Source organism: Hemitrygon akajei, chromosome 1 (genome assembly GCF_048418815.1).
Source record: "Hemitrygon akajei chromosome 1, sHemAka1.3, whole genome shotgun sequence".
In the NCBI taxonomy this organism is placed as follows: Eukaryota; Metazoa; Chordata; class Chondrichthyes; order Myliobatiformes; family Dasyatidae; genus Hemitrygon; species Hemitrygon akajei.
The window spans coordinates 50,458,530-50,479,766 of NC_133124.1; the positions used below are offsets into that span (position 1 = coordinate 50,458,530).

Here is a 21,237-nt window from a genome sequence, read left to right on the forward strand (position 1 = left end):
TCAAATGTCAGGCTGCTTGTCCATCATCTAGGAATGGATGAGCAGAAATTTTCTTTAACCAAATATTGGAAACACCAAAGTCATCAACTTCAGAACCAGCCATAAACTATTTCCTATCCAGTGATTCCAGATGAAAGTTCCCTGACCTACATGAACTGTTTTTCTCTCCACAGACATTGACAGACTTGCTGAATGTTCCAGAATCTGGATGTCAAATTTTATTTGCTAATGTTCCTTTAAAACTGGGCTGATTTGTTTGTTAAAGGTGCCACATAATTCAAGACGTACAAAAAAGCTGGATGATCTCAGCAGGTCGGGCAGCATCTGTTCTGATGGACGCTGCCCCAACCTGCTGAGATCACCCAGCCTTTCTGTACGTCTTGATTTGACCACAGCATCTGCAGTGTACTTTGTGGTCACATAATACAATGTTGTTGTCTCTGTTGTGTACGTCCAATTGTTCTTGTCTCAACATGCACCTGACCGTGCCAACCTCCGAGGCTTAGACGCTCTAACTCTCCGGAATATGGATAGCTGGCGTGGCCCTTTTAAAGATTCAGGCTAATTGGAAGACATGTTTTGGTGCCAAGATTTTGATATTTAAAATTCAACTGAACTGAGGATTGGTGTTCAATCGTCAGTTTAACTTTTGGATTCTTGTCTACATCAAGTTTAGAATCCTATCTTCCTTTCAGCCTTGAAAGAGTCTCGATTCTGGTCTCGGATACTCCAGCATTTGGGTCCTAATCATCCTATCAACCAGGGTTTAAGAATCATAGACCAGATGCCTTGTCTTGTCAGTTCAATAAACCCAAAAGAGAGGAACAGCATACCACCATTTTGCCCCAAGCTAAGGGGAATCAATGCACTTGTTTGCAAGGCCAAGGCACAAGGGGAGATTTCCAGGAACAGCCCTCTGGTTTGTCTGTTCGTCCCAAGTTCCGTCAGATCTCAAGTACTTCAATGGAGACACTCATCAAGAATGACCGCTCACCCAGGAATTGTTACGACCCATGAGTTCATTAAGAGAAGATACTGGTGGCCTGGAATGGCGAGAGAGGTCCAAACAACATGCAGGCATGCAAGGTCTGTGCCCAGAACAAGGAGCCCTGCACCCAACCTGAAGGGCACCTTCACCCTCTATTGTTCCAGACAAACCAGGGCACACACCTCCATGGACTCTGACACAGATCTTCCACCTTCCAAGGGGAAGACCATCATCATGGTAATTGTAGATCGTTCTTCGAAGGCCTGCATTTCATTGCTACGGACAAACCATCTGTGGCAGAGATGGCTAAAATTGTGCCGCACCAGGTCTACAGATTTCCAGAAGATATTGTGTTGGATCGCAGCCCTCAATTCACGTCACAGTTTTGAAGGTATTCTGTATGCTGCTTGGCAATGGTGAGTCTTCCCTCTGGGTTTCACCCGCAGTCCAATGGCCAGACGGAGTGAGTCAACCAGGATATGGAACAAACTCTAAGATGCTTGGCCTCTGAAGGCCCAGATGAGTGGTGCAACCATTTGATGTGGGCAGAGGTCATCCACAGCACCTTACAGAATTCTGCGCACAGGATGTCCCTGTTCGAATGCCAATTCAGATATTCTCTGCTACTCTTCCCTGAACAGGAGGCCAAAGTTGGAGATCTGGTGGCCAAAAATCTTGCCTGACGCTGCAAGGAAAAATGGACTAGGGCAAAGGAGATTTTATTGGCCGCTACCAGGAAGGCTGAAATAAAGGCTAATGACAAGAGAAGATAAGGACCTGCTTTGCAGCCTAGGCAACAGGTCTGGCTGTCTACTCAGGATGTGCTTCTCCGGTTGCAGTCTATGAAGTTGACGCCAAAGTTCATTGGACCCTTCGAGGTTCTCAAGAAAGTAAACCCAATGGCTTACACTTTGCAATCTCCCCAAGACCCTCAAGATCAACCCCACCTTCCACATTTCCAAATTAAAACCTGTAAACACCAGTCCTTTAACCCCACCAAAATCAGTCCTACTGCCACCCAGGTTTGTTGATGAGGAACACGTCTTCACCGTAAAAAGACTTCTGGAAATTGCTCAGGGTGGTTGGCAATTTCTTGTGGACTGGGAAAGATTCAGACCCAAGAAAGAGTGCTGAGTTCCAGAAAGGGACATCTTGGATCCAGCACTCATCCGTGACTACCATCACTGTCTCTCCAAACAGCCAGGGCTATCAGGAGTCAGTCATAGGAGAGAGGGTCTTGCTACAACACCTACCCAACCATGCCAGCCTCCAGGGTTTAGAAGCCCGAACTCTCCAGAACATGGATAGCTGGCATGTCCCTTTAAACATTCAGGCCCGCCCCACTAATTGGAGATCACGTTGTGGCCTCAGGATTTTAACAGTTAAAAAGCATCTGAACTGAGGTTTGGTGCTCAATCATCAGCTCAACTTTGGATTCTCGTCCAGCGTCCAATTCAGAACCTTGTCTTCGTTTCAGTTTTGTACCGTGTCTTAATCCTGGTCTCTGATACTCCAGTACTTGGGTCCTAACCATCCTCATCTAGGTCTCTTTTTGCTGTTCTTACTTGTTACAGATAATTTTCTTTAGATGAGGTCATGAATGTTGCTAACATTATTGGTTTCATTCATAGGGATCGACTTTGCACATGAGTCATTTCAGAACAGTTCAAAGTCCACTTCCTTGTCATATCACCATGCCGAGAACACTCCCCTTTTGTACAAAGAAACAGCCAAACTTAAAAATAATCAGTAATGAACTTAACAAAGTTAAACAATACAGAGGTGAACATAATGCCTATACCAAGAGTATATTTGAGTACTCACTCAACTTTTACACGAAGCCTCTCTACAGAAAGTTGGTTGTCAATCAGCATTGCTTACGAGTATCTCATTCAAAATCTAGTGCCCATGATCGTAGTGGGATTATTGCTTTATAAAAAAATGAAATTTTCAGTATTATCCCACTGACTAACCAATATTGAATGACACCTGTCAAATCATATGACCTTGCTTTGCTTCATAACTACAAACAATTTATTTCAGCTCATCAATAAAAGGCATTTTCATGATGATTGGAGTTTCTTACATTCAAACACCCAATGACAGCATCTAGTACTCACTAGTTCAGTGTAGTGTAGAGCTAATGCTCATTAAGTTTTATTAACTATTCTGAAATCATCCCCTTATTCACTTCCAAATGAACAGAAGAAAACGTCTGGCCAAGTTTCCAGAACAAACCAGAGTTGTTCTGCTTATAGCAATGGAAATACAATTTCAACTTGTGAAACTATAATGCCCCCTAATGGAAATAATATTAAAAACAAAAAGTTCAAGTTCAAATTATTGTACAAATAAATGTGTATGATATGAAAGAATAACCAGCCTTCCAATTTTTAACCAAAAATTAAGACCCAAAGCTCTATTGTGCAGAAATAAATTTATCAATAAGTTGTCTGTTTCCAGAGAATTAAAGAAACTGCCTTGAAAACCCCTACAAACCAAAATTTGAAGTAATGATTATCCAATAATTTGAAAGGAATACAAAGCCTTGCTATATATTTTGTAGGATAATTAACTGAGACACAGAGGGTGAGAAAAAAAGAAATGACATATAATCTTGAATGTTGATAAATGTTATCAGTCTAGCTCATCAAATTATTTTGATAAACTATTCTATATACGGCAAGTACAAAGAATATGATTCAAAACTTTACTAAGTTTTAGGTTAAACAAAAAAACCAACTACGTAAAACAATCTATTTCAGTTAGAATGTTGCATGATAGGCAGACTGAAATATGTGAATTTATCAAGAAAATTGTTAGCTTTAACATAATTTCATCATATCAATCCAAATATTTGAATGTATTTACAAAGGTGTGGTGATTTTTTTTTGCCTTTGTCATTCTATTTGGTTGGCTAGAGGACAATGAGTGAAAGGAGGGGGGCAAGGTGATCTATAACCATGTATGGATGATTGCAATGGATTAAGTTTCAGATAAGTCTTTCATTTAATGCCTTCTATCAATTTGGTCATTGTGCTGATTCTGTTGTGGACTGCATGGAGTAGGAAAAAATGTTAAATTATATAGATTACAGGAAACATTAATGACTTCAACAATAATGGTTTTGCCCAGGTTGCAGCTACACAAATTGAATAAACCATCAAAATTTGGCTTTTACCTTTGTAAGAGCTTTACTGAATTGTTGCGCCACCAAGTGGGCAAAATAACACAGTGCAAGTAAAAGTATTTTGCAAGCTTTCCAATGTTAGTAACTTTGATGTTTTTTGTAACAGTTGTGAAGTGTTTTTGTTATGTTTTGCAACTTCAAAACATTAAACTAATTCAAAGGAAGTTGGGAGTCCAAATACGACTGAAATATTAAATACAAAACACTTCCAGTTGACCAAATATTTTAGACAGCAATATTATTCAAAACAAACACCAACGCAAACCTCTATTGGTTCAGCTAGTTGAACAATAAGCAAAAGAGCAAATAAATTGCTAAACACAAGAGATTCTGGAAATTCAGAGTAACACACATAAAATGCTGGAGGAATTCAGCCGGTCAGACAGCATCTATGGAGAGGAATACACAATCAACATTTCGTGACAAGATCATTCCTCAGGATGTGAAAAAGTAAATCTCTGGCTTGTTTGATTAAACAAATATAGCCTTGCAATAGTTTTACTAAATTCATCAAAAAGGGTGCGAGATTAATAGGGAAAAATTTCTCAGGGCTACCACATCTAATTCAGTAACTCCTGGTTTCAGTTGACATGTCAATCTCTTGAAACACAACAACCCTTTCAATCAAAAATTTAAAAAATGGGTCAATACAGAACAAGAATCAACTTGAACCAGAACTCAACTGAAAATAGATGTTTTCAGTAAACATCAGTTCAAGGTAAAATTAAGGCTGATGACAACGTCCCCACTACCACTTCCACAATCCCACCCAACCACACACAAACACAACTCTTGAACATTCAACATCAGAGTAGCTACTAATGAGATAACAAACTGAAATTAAGTTATAAAGGACCTAGCTAATAAAATTCTACCTCAAATAACATAAAATCAAAGTACATAAAAATAAAAAATATTGAAAGCTACAACAATCAATCATTTTGGCTCAGGCCTCAAATTACCAATCACGTGTCAGAGTAACTTGCAGAGAATACAAAAATACCTTTAAGGCAAAGCATTTTATACAAATTTTAAATTACTTATATTTTAGCTTTAAAATTACAAGAATATTAGCAATATTATAATGTTGTCATCGACTCGCTGGAATTTAGAAGGATGAGGAGGGATCTCATCAAAACCTTTTGAATGTTGAAAGGCCTAGACAGAGCAGATGTGGATAGGATGTTTCCCATGGTGGGGGGGGGGGGGGGGGGGGAGTCTAGGACAAGAGGGCACAGCCTCAGGATAGAGGGGCATCCATTTAAAACAGAGATGTGTAGATTTCTTTAGCCAAAGGGGTGGTGAATTTGTGGAATTTATTATCACAGGCAGCTGTGGAGGTGAGGTCAGGCAAGAGATTGATTGCTCTTGATTGGACATGATATCAAAGGTTACGGGAAATGGGGCTGAGGAGGGAGTAAAAGGATCTGCCATGTTTGAATGGCAGAGCAGAGTTGATGGGCCAAATGGCATAATTCTGCTCCTATGGCTTTGGGTTATATAAGACATCTACCATTCTCCTAAATAAATACAGCAGCAAGTTCTTCATTATCTCAATGCCATTCAGTAATCTTGCTGAGTGCAAGGCCATTGACAGGATTGCAAGTGTTATGGATCATAGCTTTTTACATTTTGCATTCATCCTAATCACACAGAAGTTGCAAAATTACATTACTTGAATATATTTTTTTTAATATTTTACAAATGTTCACATATCGTTTTAACTTCACAGTGAGAATCATAATCAACTTCTCTTGCCTCCAATTAAATAATTTTTGGAACTTCTGTCAACGACATTGCCAACTAACATAAAGCCATCTTCCATCGTTTCTAGTTGCCACATTGTTTAACTGACGCCCTATCTCAAGAGAGTGCCAGTAAATTTGTCTTATCTTTACTGTTAGCAAGGAAGAAATATTCTGATAGGCCAAAGACTAGTTATGAACTTAATAAATTGGTACAAAGAAGTTAAATGAAAATTGTAAGAATGACTACCAACAATGCACAATGGTTTTGAAGAGTAGTTATCTGCAATCACTATTTCTTCTAATGAAATAGCAGTTTCCCAGCTGCTCACCTGCCAACATCACTCTTGTGTTTTCCAGTTGTTGATGCTCAGCAAAGAAGATATTTTATCAGACAATTCCATACTTACAAAAAGGTGCACTATGGAGTTTTTATTTTCTTTCAATTAATCATAGGTACATAATGCCAAAGAAAAATACAAACCATAACAACACAGTTTTGGTGAAACAAGTAAGATGAAGATTATTTTATTGTAAGTATTGTGGATAAATGCTCAGATAGTACATGCTGGCCAGATAAACAGCATCACTCAAATTGAATTGCAAGTATGCACTAATGGGAAATCAGGTCTTATTCAGTGAAAACTAGGGAAGTTTTATATTGTATTATATACAAGCAGGAAGTTCTTCATTCTTGATTTAAACTATTAGAACACAGAACAATTAGACCAGAGATAGAAAAGAGTAGCTTTGGGGCGGTACTGTAACGTAGTTGTTAGCACAATGCTTTACTGTACAAGCAACCTGGGTTCAATTCCTGCTGCTGCTTGTAAGGAGTTTGTACGCTCTCCCCATGACCGCGTGGGTTTGCCCCAGGCGCTCCGGTTTCCTCCCAGTCCAAATACATACAGGTTGGGAGGTTAATATGTCATTGTAAATTGTCGCGTGATTAGGTTAGGGCTAAACTGGGGATTGCTGGGCAGCATGGCTCGAAGGCCTGGAAGGGCCCATTCTGTGCTGTAGCTCAGTAAGTAAATAAATATTTTTTCTGATTTACAATTTGTTACAATAAATTTCTGGCGTAATGAAAAAAGCATACATAACCACCAGTAGAAGAAGTGCCCTTTATGGTACAATTATGGAGGTGACATTTTCAAAGGTAATACTTTGCATTTTATTTCCTCCAGCAAAACAAAACCTACACTGTTTATATCCATGTCACACTTTCAGCAAATTGAAGGCAGAAGTGGGATGACAAAAGAGGATTAAAACTGGTTAAAATGAAGAGTAGATACCCATTTCTTTGAAATATGGCGGCGCGACACAGCTTGCAGCAGCCACTCCAGAGCTGATTATCTGTTATTTGTGAAGGGGGGTGCCCTGCGCAATGATAATCAGTTGAAAACGGACGTGGGAGCACGGAGGAACATCTGGTAATCTCCAGGAAGACCTTCTTCGTTGCTGCTGCTGCTGAGAGGTCCGGGTCTCTGCTGGGAAGAGCAGGCCCCCAGTCCTCGGGGTCGTGTTGCCGATGGCTGTTGGTGGGGGCATCTTAATACGCTCAGAGGATGGTGCTCGGAGGGGATGGTCGGAGGCTCGGAGGTTCGACGGACTCGGAGTCCACTGCGGTCGGAGCGCTTTCACTGTGTGCTGTGTCTGTGAGGCTGGGTTCGACAGAGCATTCATTGTGTGCTGCATCTGTGAGGTTGAGTCAGGCGGCGCCGTGGAAGTCCATAGCGGGGGTATTCCCTTCTGCCGCCTGCGCGAGGTGACGAGTCAATCTGGACCCTTAAGACTTGTGGAAACTGTATGGTGGTTTCTTTCAAATTTAAAGTCTTTTAACATTTTTGGACTATTTTTACTGTGCCCATGATCTGTTTTTTTTATCAATCATGCTATTGTTTGCACTGTTGTAACTATGTGGTTTTGTGAAGGACTTGTAGCTTTAGTTTTAGGTCTTGTTTTGTCTGGTGCATTTGCAGCTCCTTTCCGGGGAACGCACTAAGATGGTAGCGCGATATTAATACGCAGCAGCTTCTCCGGACTCTGGATTGGGGATTGCCAAACGTTATGTGGATTTTCTGGTGTAGTCTGTTTTGTCATATGCTTTTGTGATATCATTCTGGAGGAACGTTGTCTCATTTTTTAACTGCATTGCATTTGTGGTTTCTAAATGACAATAATCTGAATCTGATTAAAACCCTGAACTATTTAAATTTAAACAACTCAAGCAAGCATACTTGAAATATGAACCAGAACAATTGTAATGACATTCTTCTTCAAACCAAAGTTTTCATCTTATATCCGGTACAATAGTTTTTTAAATCTAATTCAATAGACAAGAATAATTTCAGAATAATATTATCAAGCACTTGATCTAAAGCCTGACCTACTAAATAGAGATTGCATTGGCGTCTTTTAAAAAATCCACCTAAGATTGTTCTTCTTTTTTCCAGTGAATCTGTAAAATCACTATTATGCTAGCCTTTAAAATTATGAACAAAGTTACTGGTAAAATAAGTTAATTCACTAATAATTCTAATTGTAAACTTGAAATTGAACATTAATTTCTGCATGATATGATGTCCCATTCATAATCTTGCATTAATTTTCACAAAGGGAATTATTACAATGCCTCAAAGAGAAATAAAGTACGTACAGTATTGATCAGATTCACTCCTTAAGGATTCAGATTGCTGACTTATACATTCTCTGTTACTCACTTGACTGCTCACTGACGCATCTGATTCAGTACACTGGATGTCCGTTAAACACTCCATTTGGTTACAGGTCACACCTTCATCATCACTGAAACTGTCCCAGTCAATCGCAAGCTCTTCTTCTGTAAGGCAACAGACAGATTATATTTAGGAACAATAATTAAAGGCTTAAGGGCCATTTTAAAATTTGCGAACACAGTTTCAAAATTGTGATGCCAGTTCAGACTGGAATTGTCCTGAAGTTAACTTCCTGTAATTAGGTGATGAGGTCTGAATGCATACTTGTCTTGTTTTCTGCTTTTCATATGGTTTACAAAAATTCAGACCCTCAGCTGCATGCTTATCATAGCACAAATTAATACAGCTGACCAACAGTGGTTTACACAGTTACAGTCATGTTAGCTTATTTTAATTATTTTTCTTTCTTCCCTCTTTATAAAATTCATAGGAAACAGTTCAAAAGCTCAAAGTAAATTTATTATCAAAGTACATACACTCACTCAGAGGCCACTTTTTTTGGTACCTCCTGTACATAATGAAGTGTATGGTCATGGTCTTCTGCTGAAACATGCGTTCAGAGTAACACTTCTGAACATCACAGTTGTAATGCATGGTTAGTTGGGTTACTATCACCTTCCTGTCGGCTTGAAACAGTCTGGCCGTTCTCCTCTGACCTCTCTCAGTAACAAGCCATTTTCACCCACAGAACTGATGCTCACTGGACGCTTTTTTTTCCCAAAACACAGCACTGGCTGTCATCTCAAGGGACTGTTGTGCGTGAAAATCCCAGGACATCAGCAGTTTCTGAGATACTCAAACCACCCCATCTGGCACCAACAATCATTTCACAGTCAAAGTCACTTAGATCACATTTCTTCTCCATTCTGATGCTTGGTCTGAACAATAACTCAACCTCTTGACCATATCTGCACATTTTTATGCATCGAGTTGTTGCCACATAACTAACTGATTAGATATTTTCATTAATGAGCACATGGGCAGGTGTACCTAATAAAGTGGCCACTGAGTATATATATCACCATATACAACCTTGAGATTCACTTATGTCATGACAAGCTACTCTTGACCTTGTTAGCCCCATTCCAAATCATGGCAATGATGACACTTTAAGCAAAGGGATCTCTGTATCTTAAGAAAACCATTTGGGCAAGTGTAAAGAAATACATCATTGAAATACAGATCTGTGCTCTGTTTGTAATTATAAAAGAAAATGTTTTAGAATCATAGATTCATAGAGCACTACAGCACAGTAACAGGCACTTCAGCCCATCTAGTCCATGCCAGGTAGTTATACTGCTTAGTCCCATTGACCCATACCTGGACCGTAGCCCTCCATACCCTTCCCATCTATGTACTTACCCAAACTTCGCATGGACGTTGAAATTGAACCCATAACTACCACTTTTTGTTTGGAGATACAGCATGGTAACAGCCAGTTAGCCCACACTGCCAAATTACACCCATGCGAACAATTAACCTACCAACCCATAAGTCTGGAATATGAGAGGAAACTGGAACATCCACAGGAAACACACGGTCAGGACGAGAACATACAAACTTCTTACAGAGAGAAGGAATTGAACCCGGGTCAGTTGCTATACTACTGCACTGCCCCACGGTTTTCTGCTTACCATGAAAGGAACAACAGTAGATTTTTTTTTTAATTAGTTTTTTTATACATTTTCTACATCGCTACAGATAAAAAAAACCCAGATCGAAATGAAGAACATTAATACAGTGCAAAAATAAACATACAATAATAATAATACAAAAGAAGATAATTGAGAAAGCACCCAAATTGAAGATATGTAAAATTAGTATCCTCCCCAAGCCCCGCAACAAAAAAGAACTCCAGACCAACCACAACACAATCTAGAGAGTATACATCAGGACATTCAAACCCCCAAAGCTGTAAATACACTTAGCAACAGAAGATATTAATGCCTACTACCAACAAAAAAGGAGCTGAAAGCAAGGGAGCGAAAAAAAAAAACCTCAGTTAAGAGGAAGGTTATGAAAATACTCAATAAAAGGTCCCCAGACCTTATGGAACTTTGTATCCGAATTAAGAACTGAATAATGAATTTTTTCATGGTCTAAGCAGGACATAATATCATTAAGCCATTGAGCATGCGTGGGCGGGGCAACATCCCTCCATCTAAGGAGGATTAAACGTCTAGCCAGGAGAGAAGCAAAAGATAATATTCGACACTTAGTCGAACTCAGACGTAAATCTACAACAGTAGATTTTAAAGCCACTTCAAGACTGGAAATACCCTCAGGTGATTGTGTTCCCAGGTGCTGACACCCATTCCTCTCAATGGTAAAAGTCACATGCTTGAGGGGTCTGGCAGCTCGTTCCACCCTCCTCTCTGAGTGAAGAAGTTCCCCTTCAGATTCTTTTTACATATTTTAACCTTTTAACCTTAACAGATGATCTGTAGTTCTAGTCTCACTTAATCTCAGTGAAAAAGCCTGCTTGCAGTCACCCTAGATATACCTGTCATAATTTATAACTGTTATATTCTGTAACCCCAAAAACTAATAGCAAGAAATACACAGGAGCTGGGAGATTCGTTCGAGTTCCGTTCCTGAATCTGTATTTAAGTCAGATTTGTACGTAAGTCGGGACAAGTACATCTGGTATTATTTAGCATCAGTTAGTCAAACGTTTGTCTTAGTATATATTTTACCTTTCTATGCATATAAAACACTTAAGGAACGTATATATTCCAATAATGAAACCACTGTGTTGCTTAGTAATAATTGTAGCTTTCATCGGGGCAGGGCTTTTCACATGCTCCATTATTCTCATTTTATCCGTTATCCTTTAAAATTGTTCCGATTGTTGACTGACTGTAGCCTAACGCTTTTCTAATGACCAATGGCGTTTCACCTCTTTCCAAACGCTTTATTATTTCCACTTTATTTTCAATCGCGATCGCTTCCCGTCAATGGAACAGAAACACTGCGGACGTCAGGTCCCGACCTCCGCCAGCTCCCAAGCTCCACTGGGTCCTAACGACCACCACACTGAGACAGGTTGAATGGGACAAGTGCTGGGTTTGGGTATTTGATTATTCACAATATTCCGCGTGGGAATTTAAACTGGAGGTGGCAGTGTTTTTTTTTACGAGGTCGAGTTGTGAGCTCAACATCAACCTAGCACGGATGGTACGGTAGTCACTGGATCAACATCAACCCGGCACGGGAGCGGTCTGTCACTGGATCGAACTCGGAAACCTCCATTCTCCAGCCCGGCGCTGATCTCACTGCGCCACCAGCCGACCAGAACGGGGGGGGGAGAGAGTGGTCAGGGTGAATCTTAGTAAGAAAAATTTAAGCCAAATACAAAGTTAAACACTCAACACAATGTCAACGGCAATAACTTAAAATAGCAGACGGTGTCAGGATCCGACTTAAAATGGCGGACGGCATCTGGATCTGACTTAAAATAGTGGACAGCGTTCTCCTTCCTCGGTTCGTAAGTATGAGTTGTCCGTTAAGTCGGACGGTCGTAACTCGGGGACTACCTGTAGGAGGACTGAGATCGTGTGGATAGCCAGAGGCACTTTCCCAGGGTTGAAACGACTAAATTGAGGGGGCATAGTTTTAAGGTGCTTGGAAGTAGGTACAAAGGGAATGTCAGAAGTTAGGTTTTTCACACAGAGAGTCATGAGTGCATGGAATACACTGCCAGCAAAGGTGGTGGAGGCGGATACAATGGGGTCTTTTAAGTGACTCTTAGATAGGTACATGGAGCTTAGAAAAATAGAGGGCTATGCGGTAGGGAAATTCTTGGCAGTTTCTGGAGTACCGTAGATTCCGGACTACAGAGCGCACCTGATTAAAAGCCGCTGGCTCTAATTTTAGAAATAAAATCAATTTTTTACTTGTACAGGCCGCACCGGATTTTAGGCCGCACCGGATTTTCGGCCGCAGGTGTCCCACGTTGTAATATGAGATATTTACACAGAAAGATATTACACGTGAGGATTTTTTAACTTTTAATTAAATCCATATGGTAACAAACAAATATATATTGCAAATGCTTTTTTTCAAACCGTGCCTGTAATACGGCTACTTTTAAATATACATACGTATCGGTAACACAAATTACGTTGCATATACTTTTTTACTGAACAGCACGAACAACATTCCAATATCTCCTAGCGACTGGTAAAAATATATATACTGCAGCCTACCAGGAAAAGTTATTGATCGCCTTTAACTTAAAAGCAGCGTTTTCACTCGGGTCTAATGAGCTCGGCTAATGTGCTCGGGTCTGATGTGCTCGGGTCTAATGAGCTCGCGTAACGCGATCGGGTCTAATCGGGTCTAATGAGCTCGCGTAACGCGATCGGGTCTAATCGGGTCTAATGAGCTCGGCTAATGTGCTCGGGTCTGATGAGCTCGCGTAACGCGATCGGGTCTAATCGGGTCTAATGAGCTCGGCTAATGTGCTCGGGTCTGATGTGCTCGCGTAATGCCCCCACCTTCCCGTTTATCGCAAACCGGTATTTTTCCCACAAGACGCGGCGAAACCGGGTGTGACGTCATAGCATCCCGGGATGTAGTACAGAAAACAAATATAGTTAAAACACTTCTAACTTTAACTAACAAATGAATTACTAAGCGAAAATATTATAAACTAAGTAACTGCCATAAAGGCAGCACAATGCTTTTCTTCGAGTGTTTTCCATGTTGATGAGGGTGAGTACAAATGACTGATTTACAATAATTTAATTGTGAAAGTGCGCTTGATTTATCGTACAATTTCATTGGACCTCTGTGAACTACTCATCAATTTTATTGGTCTACTGTTACAAGGCAAAATGTTTACGAGGCGGCATGAAAAAAAACCATGTATTAGCCGCTCTGGATTAAAGGCCGCAGAGTTCAAAGCTGTTCAAAATGTGGGAAAAAAGTAGCGGCTTATAATCCGGAATCTACGGTAGGTTACATGGTTGGCACAACATTGTGGGCCGAAGGGCCTGTAGTGTGCCGTAGATTTCTATGTTCTAGGACTGTATCCTTTAGAACACAGGTGTCCCCCACTTTATGGAAGTTCGCTTTACGCCATTTCACTTCTACGAAAGACTTACATTAGTACCTGTTTTCACTAACCGAAAGAAATCTGAAGAGGATTTTCACTTTTACAAAAAAAGGCGCCCGCTTTAAACTTGTGTTTACCCAGAGAAAGACTACCACGACTGTGAAGCCTTGCGTGGGCAGGTGTGTGCACATGCGTGTACATGCCGATTTTCTACAAATTGGTTTTGGCTAAATCTTCTTGATTCTGGTAAGTGAAACTACCACCACTCTCCTCCGTCTAGCGGAATTAGTTCTTACTCTCAATAATTTCTCCTTTGGCTCCTCCCACTTCCTCCAAACCAACGGTGTAGCCATGGGCACCCGTATGGGTCCCAGTTATGCCTGCCTTTTTGTTGGCTTTGTGGAACAGTCCATGTTCCAAGTCTATACGGGTATCCATCCCCCTCTTTTCCTTCGCTATATCGACGACTGCATTGGTGCTGCCTCTTGCATGCATGCTGAGCTCGTTGACTTCATTAACTTTGCCTCCAACTTTCACCCTGCCCTCAAATTTACCTGGTCCATTTCCGACACCTCCCTCCCCTTTCTTGATCTTTCTGTCTCCATCTCTGGAGATGGCCTATCTACTGATATCTACCATAAGCCTACAGACTCTCACAGCTACCTGGACTATTCCTCTTCCCACCCTGTCTCTTGCAAAAATGCCATCCCCTTCTCACAATTCCTCCGTCTCCACCACATCTGCTCTCAGGATGAGGCTTTTCATTCCAGGACAAAGGAGATGTCTTCCTTTTTTAAACAAAGGGGCTTCCCTTCGTCCACCATCAACTCTGCTCTCAAACGCATCTCTCCCATTTCCCGCACATCTGCCCTCACCCCATCCACCCGCCACCCCACTCGGGATAGGGTTCCCCTTGTCCTTACCTACCACCCCACCAGCCTCCAAATCCAAGGTATAATTCTCCGTAACTTCCACCACCTCCAACAGGATCCCACTACCAGACACATTTTTCCCTCCCCCCCCCTTCTGCTTTTCGCAGGCATCACTCCCTACGCGACTCCCTTGTCCACTCGTCCCCCCCATCCCTTCCCACCGATCTCCCTCCTGGCACTTATCCTTGTAAACGGAACAAGTGCTACACCTGCCCTTACACTTCCTCCCTCACCACCATTCAGGGCCCCAGACAGTCCTTCCAGGTGAGGCGACACTTCACCTGTGAGTCGGCTGGTGTGGTATACTGCGTCCGGTGCTCCCGGTATGGCCTTTTATATATTGGTGAGACCCGACGCAGACTGGGAGACCGTTTCGCTGAACACCTACGCTCGGTCCGCCAGAAAAAGCAGGATCTCCCAGTGGCCACACATTTTAATTCCACGTCCCATTCCCATTCTGATATGTCTATCCATGGCCTCCTCTACTGTCAAAATGAACCCAAACTCAGGTTGGAGGAACAACACCTTGTATATCGGCTGGGTAGCCTCCAACCTGATGGCATGAACATTGACTTCTCTAACTTCCGTTAATGCCCCTCCTCCCCTTCTTACCCCATCCCTGACATATTTAGTTGTTTGCCTGTTCTCCATCTCCCTCTGGTGCTCCCCCTCCCCCTTTATTTCTCCTGAGGCCTCCTGTCCCATGATCCTTTCCCTTCTCCAGCTCTATATCACTTTCGCCAATCACCTTTCCAGCTTTTAGCTTCATCCCACCCCCTCCGGTCTTCTCCTATCATTTAGCATTTCCCCCTCCCCCCACTACTTTCAAATCTCTTACTATCTTTCCTTTCGGTTAGTCCTGACAAAGGGTCTCGGCCCGAAACGTCGATAGCGTTTCTCCCTATAGATGCTACCTGGCCTGCTGTGTTCCACCAGCATTTTGTGTCTGTTGTTGTAGATACATTATTTCTACTTTATATAGGCAGTGTAGCTATCATAACATTCCTGCTTTTACTACGTTAGTGTTGTTTTAGGCTTTATGTGCTATTTGCTTTGATTTGGTAGGTTATTTTTTGGGTCTGGGAACGCTCAAAAAATTTTCCCATATAAATTAATGGTAATTGCTTCTTCGCTTCATGCCATTTCAGCTTACGAAAGGTTTCATAGGAACGCTCTACTTTCGGATAGCAGGGGAAACCTGCATAGAGATTGAGAGGCAATATAATAGAGGTATACGAAATCATGATCGATATATTAATTTTTAATAACATGGGGTACCCTTTATGCAGGCAAACAAATGGCCTTAACACAGCATGGTCCAAAATCTGACCTTGCTGCACAGAACTAATACATACAACAGAACCGTAAATAATCCTGTCCTCAAATGAGCCTTTCTCACAACCTCGGTAACTTTGTAATCCAGTCTCTGTAACTGTGCCCCTTCCCTCAACTTTCCCTGATCTGTCCACCTTGCACTGGTCTATTCCCCCCACCACCACTGACAGGCTCTCTCTTCACTCACCATGAGAGGGAAAGCGTCATTTCCTACTTCCTTTGCCTTTTTATTCACACATTTTCCTCTCTTCATTTGTCTCACCGCTAGCCCACACTCCATACCTACCTGCTGCTCACTTTCTGGAAGATGCCCCTCACCCCTCGATCTGTGTCACTCCCCACTGTTGAACACCACCTTCATTTCACAAGCCAAAAGCCAAAAAAGAACTTCACATCCTCTCTCAGAAAACTCCAGCATATTTCCAGCTACCCCCCCCCCCCCACAACTCCATTGCCTCAGTGTTCCCTAATTGTCAGCAGAATGAAGTGTCCCTGCTGCTCTGTCAGAATTTGGTACATTCCAGCCCAACATATTCCAGTCAACAAGACTACTTGAAATAGGAGTATGTCACTTAGTTCCCACCACTTATCCAGTGACCCTAAATAGAACATACACTGTACAAGTACCTAACATACATCAAGCATCTGTATCTTACATTCCTCTTAAAATGCCTTATATTCATAGATAACTGACCTACAGTCTCTCCCATGATTTATACACAAGTCAAAAACGTAACTTACACTGCTGAAGTGAGTATATCCTTTTAAATCTAACAAAACTTGATGATCATTTTTTCACTTCAATTCAATTAATCAATCAATCTTATCTATTAGGTGTCAGACATGAAAAATTAGCCAGATCTCTCTCAACTTTACAACTATTATGTCTTCATATTTACAATTTAAAAGATTAAAACAATATCTCAGTTTGATACCTTACTTATTGGCCTTGTCTACCTACTTGGCTTTGTCTGAAAACTTGTGCCAACCAACTAGCAGGAGTATTCAAGGACATTTTCAACCTCTAACTGCTACGGGCAGAAGTTCCCACTTGCTTCAAAAAGGCAACAATTATACCAGTGCCTGAGAAGAATAATGTGGGCTGCCTTAATGACTATTGCCTGGTAGCACTCACATCAACAGTGTGCTTTGAGAGGTTGGTTATGACTAGATTGAACTCCTGCCTCAGCAAGGACCTGGACCCATTGTAATTTGCCTATTGCCACAATAGGTCAATGGCAGACGTAATCTCAATGGCTCTCCACATGGTTTTAGACCACCTAGACAACACAAACACCTACGTCAGGATGCTGTTCATCGACTATAGCTCAGCATTGAGTACCATCATTCCTACAATCCTGACTGAGAAGTTGCACAACTTGAACCTCCGTACCTCCCTCTGCAATTGGATCCTCGACTTCCTAAACGGTAGACCACAGTCTGTGCGGATTGGTGATAACATTTCCTCCTCGCTAACAATCAACACTAGCGCCCCTTAAGGGTGTGTGCTTAGCCCACTCCTCTACTCTCTATATACACATGACTGTGTGGCTAGGCATAGCTCAAAAACCATCTATAAATTTGCTGACGATACAACCATTGTTGGTAGAATCTCAGATGGTGATGAGAGTGTGTACAGGAGTAAAATATGCCAACTAGTGAAATGGTGCCACAGCAACAATCTGGTACTCAACGTCATTAAGACAAAAGAGCTGATTGTGGACTTCAGGAAGGGTAAGGCGAAGGAGCACATACCAATCCTCATAGAGGGATCAAAAGTGGAGAGAGTGAGTAGCTTCAAGTTCCTCGGTGTCAAGATCTCTGACAATCTAACCTGGTCCCAACATATCGATATAGTTTTAAAGAAGCCAAGACAGCGGCTATACTTTATTAGGAGTTTGAAGTGATTTGGCATGTCAACAAATACACTCAAAGACTTCTATAGTTGTACCATGGAGAGCATTCTGACAGGCTGCATCACTGTCTGGTTTGGAGGGGCTACTGCACAGGACCAAAAGAAGCTGCAGAAGGTTATAAATCTAGTCAGCTCCATCTTGGGCACTAGCCTACAAAGTATCCAGGACATCTTCAAGGAGTGGTGTCTCAGAAAGGCAGCATCCATTATTGAGGACCTCCAGCACCCAGGGCATGCCCTTTTCTCACTATTACCATCAGGTAGGAGGTACAGAAGCCTGAAGGCACACACTCAGTGATTCAGGAAGAGCTTCTTCCCCTCAGCCATCCGATTCCTAAATGGACATTGAAGCTTTGGACACTAGCTCACTTTTTAAAAAAATATACAGTATGACTGTTTTTGCATGTTTTTAAAATCTATTCAATATATGTAATTGATTTATTTACTTGTTTATTTATTATTATGTTTTATTTTACTTATTTTTTTTTCTCTCTGCTAGATTATGTATTGCATTGAACTGCTGCTGCTAAGTTAACATATTTCACGTCCCATGCCGGTGATAATAAACCTGATTCTGATTCATCTTAATATCAGTGTGCAATGTAACATCAAAAAACTTCAATGCAAGTCCATGGATAACAAATGATATAAAAACTCTTAAGTTAACATATGTAAACAATCAAACAACTATCCCACAGAAAAGATTATTTTAATGCTTCAACAGAATGCCTGATGCATGCCAAAGTCAAACTGATATAGATAGATAGATACTTTATTCATCCCCATGGGGAAATTCAACTTTTTTTTTCCAATGTCCCATACACTTGTTGTAGCAAAACTAATTACATACAATACTTAACTCAGTAAAAAAATATGATATGCATCTAAATCACTATCTCAAAAAGCATTAATAATAGCTTTTAAAAAGTTCTTAAGTCCTGGCGGTTGAATTGTAAAGCCTAATGGCATTGGGGAGTATTGACCTCTTCATCCTGTCTGAGGAGCATTGCATCGATAGTAACCTGTCGCTGAAACTGCTTCTCTGTCTCTGGATGGACCACTCATTTAGTTCTTATTCTGTACAACATAGCTTGTCAATGCACAACTGACTCCTATATATTGTCAATACTATTTAAGAATTTAGTCCAATGCAGAAACCACAAGTTCTTCTGTGTCTCATCTTCACAATCAAACCTTCCTATTATATCTCTCCAAAGATTTCCACCTTAGAATCAAAATCTCAGTAAAATATGAGGGTCTTCAATCTAGTTAGCAATTTCACTATTTTCTGGGTAAGTGATGAAAAACTACTTGCCTTCACTGGACTGACTGCTTGATAATGAACTGAGCATACGGATGTATTTCTGGTAGATGTTGTCTGAACTTCGGCTTTTTCGAACAGATCTTTTTTCTCTGACTTTTGAATTACTTGACATTACTTCTCCATCTGACAAATCACTCTCACTGGAACTCCATTGAATTTCTGCAGTTTCCTCCAAGTTCTGACTGCTAATATTTGTTGCACCTATAAAGCATAAAAAAAGTTCCAAACAGACAAATTTAGTAGATTGTATTCAATGCACAAAAGCTGTAATGGAAGATTTAATTGGCATATTATTTAAAAATACAGTTAATGTCTAAAGGCAAATACATCACGAAGAATAAAACTGCATTTTCATATTGCATTTCATTAACAATAAAAGACCTTTCAACATAAATCAGTGATGGATGTTGATGCCCTACCTCGGGTTGTGAAATCTTGGCTCAAGACAAAGATTAGAACATAATTAAATTAGTCAATCTGACAAACAGAAGTTTTAAAATTGCATTAGGAACCCATAATTTCCTAATAGTCCTCTATATTCTTGTTCATTTCAGAATTTCTCTCTAGTAGACTCACTAACATGCAGCTATCTCCTTAAAATTCCTCTCTCATTCCTACATTCTAATTGCTGTCAAATTGTTAAGAACATTCCTGTGGGAAGATGACATGTATAAAACCTCCGTATGATAATAATAGATGAAAATTTGACTCATTAGGATAATCATTACATTTTGCCCATTTCCCTAATTTTAATGGCCAGCACTTATACGAACTGATCAGTGCCTTAAGGATAAAATTACTTGTAGTTACAGTGGCATGCAGAAGTTTGGGCACACCTGGCCAAAATTTCTGTTACTGTGAATAGCTAAGAGAGTAAAAGATGACCTGATTTCCAAAAGGCATAAAGTTAAATATGACAGATTTCTTTAATATTTTAAGCAAGATTACTTTTTTATTTCCATCTTTTACAGTTTCAAAATAACAAAAAAGGAAAAGGGCCCGAAGCAAATGTTTGGGCACCGCGCATGGTCAGTACTTAGTAACACCCCCTTTGGCAAGTATCACAGTTTGCAAATGCTTTCTGTAGCCAGCTAAGAGTCTTTCAATTCTTGTTTGGGGGATTTTCATCCATTCTTCCTTGCAAAAGGCTTCTAGTTCTGTGAGATTCTTGGGCCATCTCGCATGCACTGTTCTTTTGAGGTCTATCCACAGATTTTTGATGATGTTTAGGTCGGAGGACTATGAAGGCCATGGTAAAACTTTCAGCTTGCACCTCGAGGTAATCCATTGTGGATTTTGAAGTGTGTTTAGTATCAATATCTTGTTGTAGAAACTATCCTCTTTTCATCTTCAGCTTTTTTTACAGACGGTGTAATGTTTGCTTCCAGAATTTGCTGGTGTTTAATTGAATTCATTCTTCCCTCTACCAGTGAAATGTTCCCCGTGCCACTGGATGCAACACAAACCCAAAGCATGATCGGTTCCCCCCCCCCCCCACCCATGCTTGACAGTTGGAGAGGAGTTCTTTTCATGAAATTCTGCACCCTTTTTTCTCCAAACGTACCTTTGCTCATTGAGGCCAAGAAGTTCTATTTTAACTTCATCAGTCCACAGGACTTGTTTCCAAAATGCATCAGGCTTGTTTAGACGTTCCTTTGCAAACTTCTGATGCTGAATTTTGTGGTGAGGACGCAGAAAAGGTTTTCTTCTGATGACTCTTCCACGAAGGTTATATTTGTGTAGGTGTCACTGCACAGTAGAACAGTGCACCACCACTCCAGAGTCTGCTAAATCTTCCTGAAGGTCTTTTGCAATCAAACGGGGATTTTGATTTGCCTTTCCAGCAATCCTACGAGCAGTTCTCTCAGAAGGTTTTCTTGGTCTTCCAGACCTTAACTTGACCTCCACCGTTCCTGTTAATTGCCATTTCTTAATTACATTCCAAACTGAGGAAACAGCTACCTGAAAACACTTTGCTATCTTCTTATAGCCTTCTCCTGCTTTGTGGGCA

At 40.8% G+C, this 21,237-nt stretch overlaps 1 protein-coding gene across 3 annotated transcripts in view; it reads right to left on the reverse strand.

Annotated features, from left to right (window-relative positions):
* spidr (scaffold protein involved in DNA repair) overlaps nucleotides 1-21,237 on the reverse strand; it is a 266,484-nt gene that overhangs the window by 221,601 nt on the left and 23,646 nt on the right. For all 3 annotated transcript variants that reach the window (XM_073042799.1, XM_073042789.1, XM_073042809.1), the window contains exons 4-5: nucleotides 19,218-19,427; nucleotides 8,647-8,765 (exon numbers count right to left, since the gene is read on the reverse strand). In XM_073042799.1, the coding sequence (XP_072898900.1) occupies nucleotides 8,647-8,765; nucleotides 19,218-19,427 (329 nt within the window). The remainder of the gene's footprint in view (nucleotides 1-8,646; nucleotides 8,766-19,217; nucleotides 19,428-21,237) is intronic.